A 5639-nucleotide genomic window follows, 5' to 3' on the forward strand; every position below is an offset into this window, starting at 1 on the left:
TGGTGTGTCTCTTTCTATGACTATATGTCTGTACTGTATTAAATGTATTATATGAGGACATGATTGTGTTTTATTGATAATTGATCAAAATTTAAATACTTTTATATTTAATCCACTTCAAATTTGTCTGGCTTTCATGCACTGTCAGAAAAATGTACAAAACTGGGGTGGTGCAGTACCTCAAGGTTCTGTTTTGTACCTTTACAGATAGCCTTTACAAAACATAATACAATGTTGTACCTTTTTGGGTACATACTGTAACTTTATGACCCTGTATCAACCCTGTATCACAAAATTATGTACCTATAGTCACGTAATTTTGTAAGTGTTTTCCGTGACACTGACACGTTTTCCGCCTTTTTGTGTGAACATGTCACATATTTCTGTTTACGTGCCACTGTCACGTATTTTTTACTCTGACTGTTTTGTCCTATTTTCAAACCATTGACGCTTCAGTTTAGGGTTAGATTTGGTGTTTGCGTTAGGAAGTTACTTTAAGTATTGGTTTATACTTTTTTAATGATTTATTTTTTTTATTTTTATGATTTTATGAAACAATTGTCGCCTGGCATTAGGGTTAGAGTTGGGTTTGGGTAAGGATGTCATTTTATGTAAATCTAACCCTAAACAGAAGTGACAATGGTAAGAAATTAGGACAAAACAGTTGAGTAACAAATACGTGACAGTGACACGTAAACAGAAATGCGTGACATGTTCACGCAAAAAGGCAGAAAAACATGTCAGTGTCACAGAAAACACTCAAAAAATTATGTGACTATAGGTATGTAATTTCGTGATAATGAATTGCCCTAACATTTAACTGGTACACAATAGATCCTTAAAGGCTTTGGTTACACGCGTGAATACAGCCTACCAGCGGTCTGCATGTGTAATTGCAGGTCGACGCGGATGATGACGAAGAAGTATATACTAAAACCTGCACGCGGACAGTCATTTTCGTCATGCGGATGGCGCCCATACGCAGACGTCCCTAGTATACTTTCGGCTTTAAAGGGACATTCCACTTTTTTAAATATACTCATTTTCCAGCTCCCCTAGAGTTAAACATTTGATTTTTATCGTTTTGGAATCCATTCAGCTGATCTCCGGGTCTGGTGCTAGCACTTTTAGCATAGCTTAGCATAATCCATTGAATCTGATTAGACCATTAGCATCGAACAAAAAAATGTTATAGATATTTTTCCTATTTAAAACTTGAATCTTCTGTAGTTACATTGTCTACTAAGACCGACAGAAGTCATAAAAGTTTCGATTTTCTAGGCAGATATGGGTAGGAACTATACTCTCAATCTGGCGTAATAATCAAGGACTTTGCAGCTGTAACATGGCTGCAGGAGGCGCAATGATATTAAGCAGTGCCCAAAAATAGTCCCCTTAGTCATTTTCAATGCAGGGGACTATTTTCAGGAAGTGCGTAATATCACAACGCCTGCTGCAGCCTTGTTACAGCTGCAAAGTCCTTGATTATTACGCCAGAATGAGAGTATAGTTCCTACCCATATCTGCCTAGAAAATCGCAACTTTTACTTTTCTGTCGGTCTTAGTACACTACAGAAGAGTTATGTTTTAAAGCAACACCAAAGAGTTTTTTTTTTACCTTAAAATAACGTTTTCCAAAAAGTTTCAGTCGTTCATCCACTCGATACAGGGTGAACGGCACTTTCACATTCGCTTTGCAGCCCTCTATCGGCCAAAACCGCACTAAAGAAGTTTTCAACCGCTGGAGCGCGGTCCTGTAGTTTGAGTGAAAACTACAAAAACTTGCTTTATGGCAGACCATAAATGGACAATTCCGCTTTCAACCTGTAGGGGGAGCAAAGAGCAAAATTCTTTAGTGTTGCTTTAAATAGGAAAAATATCGAAACTCTGTGGATATTTTTTAGCACGATGCTAATGGTCTAATCAAATTCAATGGATTATGCTAAGCTATGCTAAAAGTGCTAGCACCAGACCCGGAGATCAGCTGAATGGATTCCAAATGTTTAACTCTAGGGGAGCTGGAAAATGAGTATATTTTTTAAAAAGTGGAATGTCCCTTTAACATTTCAAGGTGCAGTCATGTTTGAACGAGAAACCTGACACAATAGTGTTACATTAAAATAAACTGTGTGAATAAAGTGAACAGCATAAAAAAATCAATTTCGTGCATACCCATCTGAACTTTTACCTATCAGTTTTCCCTTCCAAAACAATAACTGGAAGCAAAAAACATAAATAAATAAATAAACAATATTTGGTATGTGGTTAAATAAGTTGACAATGTAAATGTGCTTATTTGTTCATAAAACATTTACTGCTGTTCATTATGGCCCCTAGAGAGCATTACCTGTTGTCTTAACAAAGGAAAAAACTGTTTCATCATCTATAAAAGCTGCCGTTGCCTTCATTCAGGTCAGGGGCCAAAGCAAACAGCAGGCAGGTATGTACACTTAAAACCTAAGATAGACTTTTTAAGTGTAAAGATTTTGATAACATTTTAAAGGATTAGGTACATTAGTAAATGATTAACTAACATGAACAAACAATGAATAATAGTTTTTGGTTTTGTAAGTCAATTCCTATTATTTTAAGTTTTGGCTTGTGATAAGTTAACGTAACTTATAAAAAAAGATTTTCTTTTTAATTTTTAAGTTAAAGTAACAAAAAAAATATTTTTTTTACAGTAATTCTTGTTAATGTTAGTTCATGTCAATACAGTTCATGTTAGTTAAATGTGCATTAATGTTAACTGTTACAACCCTTGATTTTATAAATATGTTTCTAAATGCTGAAATGAACATGAACTAAGATTAATAAATGTTGTAGTAGTATTGTTTATTGTTAACTCATGTTAGCTAATGCATTAACTAATTCACAACCTTATTGTAAAGTGTTAAAATTGTTTAGCAGCAGAAGTTGACATAACTGTATATATTATATGAATTTTTTTTTTATAATATCTTGCGTATTACCTGCAATGCAAAATAAATGTTAGATAAAGGGTTCTTCACAGTGATGAAACAAACATTTTTGATTCGGATAGAAAGATTCTGTTGAGGATCTTTATGTTACCATACAACCTGCAAGAGACCCTGTGAGGAACCTTTATTTTTGTGTACTTATATATGTACAGTATGTGTGAATACAGTTTGATAGTTAATGAGCATTTGTAATAAACAGCTGTATTGACAATAACTAACATTAACATTAATTAATTAATGCTGTAAAACTATATCACTCACAGTTAGTTCATGTAATCTAATGCATTTTACTGTAAAGTGTTACTGTATTTTTTATTAATGCATGTGTGTATTTAACTATATTTAGTATTCTTGCAGGTTACCGGATGGTAACGATGAACAGCACCATTCCCAGGGATCCATTTAATGAAGCATTCATGAAGAACTTCATCAGTGTAGCGCTGGGTTTAATCATCAACTATATAAATGGAACTTTTGTGCTTGTTTTTTTAAAAAATGATGTTTTCCATAGAGATCCCAGATATATTTTATACATTCATTTGGTTATTAATGACATGATCATGCTGTCTGTTGCTGTGGGCTTACAAGTGGCCACATATATTGTGCGTTTCTTCAATGTTTCAGTTTGTTGTTTGGTGTTGCTTTTAGCTAATACGGTCGGCAAAAACACTCTTTTAAATCTGGCTTGTATGTCTATCGAGCGTTATATCGCCATATGTAAGCCGCTGCATCACTCGCAAGTATGTACGGTCCGCAGAACCTACATCCTAATCTGTTTTATATGGACTATGTCGATAACACCATCTTTAAGTGATATTTTAATTATGGCACCAGTTCGACCTGTGAGCTTTTTCTCAACCACCATTTATTGTGTCAAGTTATACATTTACAACACTTGGCAACATGATGTCAAAGACATAGTGGTGAATGTTGTGTATTTATCATTTGTATGGATTACGCTGATTGTCACCTATATCAAGGTTCTTTTGGCTGCAAACGCAGCAGTCTCGGATCAGACGTCTGCAAAAAAGTCTCGAAACACGATACTGCTGCATGGTTTTCAACTTCTGCTCTGTATGCTATCGTATGTCATGCCGCTACTGCTTACAAAACTTGTGGAACTTTATCCTCAGAGTCAATCAACTATTCTGTACATTCAATTTTTGTTGGCAAATATTCTGCCAAGGTTATTGATTCCACTTATCTATGGGGTGAGAGATAAACAATTTGCTCAGCGCATCCGGTTGTACTTTTGTTGTAAATGAGGCTGGGCACAGACAATACCAAACATGTATTTTTACCTGTGTTTTTTTTTTATAGTTTCCTGGAAGTCTATAAAATAATGAAGCTGTGTAATGGAAATGAAATCTATAAATAATCTAACTACCAAATAAATCTGTATAGAATAAGTCTTAAAAATGCTGCTACTGTCAAATAAAATACACAGGTTATCTCTGCTATTTCTATTGTGTGTTTGGCTGAATGCATTTGGCAAAAACAGCCATTGCTAATCTTGTTTCTGTAATCACGTCTTAATGGATTTCACATTGTCCTAACCTTGTATTGTTTATTGCCATTTTCATAAATGGCATCAGCTGCTTAGCTTGCTTTAAACATATTTAACATTTTGGTACACATTTAAGTGTACTTTTTAAAAAGGTACCATCCCAGTGACAACTTTTCTACCTTCTTGTACCATTTTATGAAAGTGCACTCTTTAAAAATGCTGGGTTTTAACACATTGGTTTGTGATATAAGCAGGGGCGTTGTTAGACACCTTTTACTGGGGTACGTGCCCCAGTGTAAATCTTTTGTGCCCCGGTGTAAATCTCAAGTTCACATTTTAGCAGTTAGATGGTGTTTTTCTTTACAAAGATAATAGCAGCAAAAACAGATCTATATGCATCTATGTGTTAACCAATATACACTTATAAAAGCGACGCAGCAGGCGAACTAACACGAACACACACAAATCCAATACAACCGCATTCTAGGTGACGCCATGCGATTAAGTTGGCTTATGAAAACATGAAGAAACTAAAGTAAGTTTCTAAATAATAATCTTATTTTGACTCGACCACTATTGGCTTCTGTAGATGGACATCAAAAATGTTTTGTGCAAAGCAGGAAAAGGGAAGCAGAAAGGAGATATGATGAGTTTAAAGGAGGTAAGACAAACTACATCCTCACCCTGTCAGCTCTCAAACATTAGAGGAAAAATCTCAGGAAAACCTCTTGTCCAGTCTTTAGAATTGCATTGTTGCTGAGAAAATCAACACATTTATACTTTCCAGTATTTTCAGATATTAAATTAATATTTAGTTTTACAAATATTTAACTCTACAGGACACTACATAAACAGTTAGCAGTAACTATGACTGAGATTATTTTAGTATAGCAGTCATAAAATGACTTTTCTTAAAATATTGTAAAAATATTCTTGTAAAATAAGTTATTAATCATTGCTATCATTGTATAGTGTAGAAAATATGTCTCTGCTGTCAATATTTCCTAACATTTTATGCCATTTATGCCTCCAAACATGTTAACAATGTTAGGTATGATGAAGATTATACTTTAATTATTTTAAATACACATTTATCTTCCACTTTTACATGTATGCGTGGGTCCACGCACATTGTGCGTGACTCAAATTTC

General features: G+C 34.4%; 1 protein-coding gene across 1 annotated transcript; it reads left to right on the forward strand.

The window, feature by feature from the left end:
• Positions 1-3355: 3355 nt before the first annotated feature.
• LOC129451279 (odorant receptor 131-2-like) lies at positions 3356-4246 on the forward strand. Its single transcript, XM_055214379.2, has one exon. It carries the CDS (start codon positions 3356-3358, stop codon positions 4244-4246), a length of 891 nt encoding a protein of 296 aa, XP_055070354.2.
• Positions 4247-5639: the final 1393 nt, after the last annotated feature.

The sequence above is a fragment of the Misgurnus anguillicaudatus genome, chromosome 8, assembly GCF_027580225.2.
Source record: "Misgurnus anguillicaudatus chromosome 8, ASM2758022v2, whole genome shotgun sequence".
Taxonomy (NCBI): Eukaryota; Metazoa; Chordata; class Actinopteri; order Cypriniformes; family Cobitidae; genus Misgurnus; species Misgurnus anguillicaudatus.

Bases quoted from the DNA above. Each gene is read 5' to 3' on its own strand.
- LOC129451279 (XM_055214379.2), top strand. From the start codon at position 3,356: ATGAACAGCACCATTCCCAGGGATCCATTTAATGAAGCATTCATGAAG.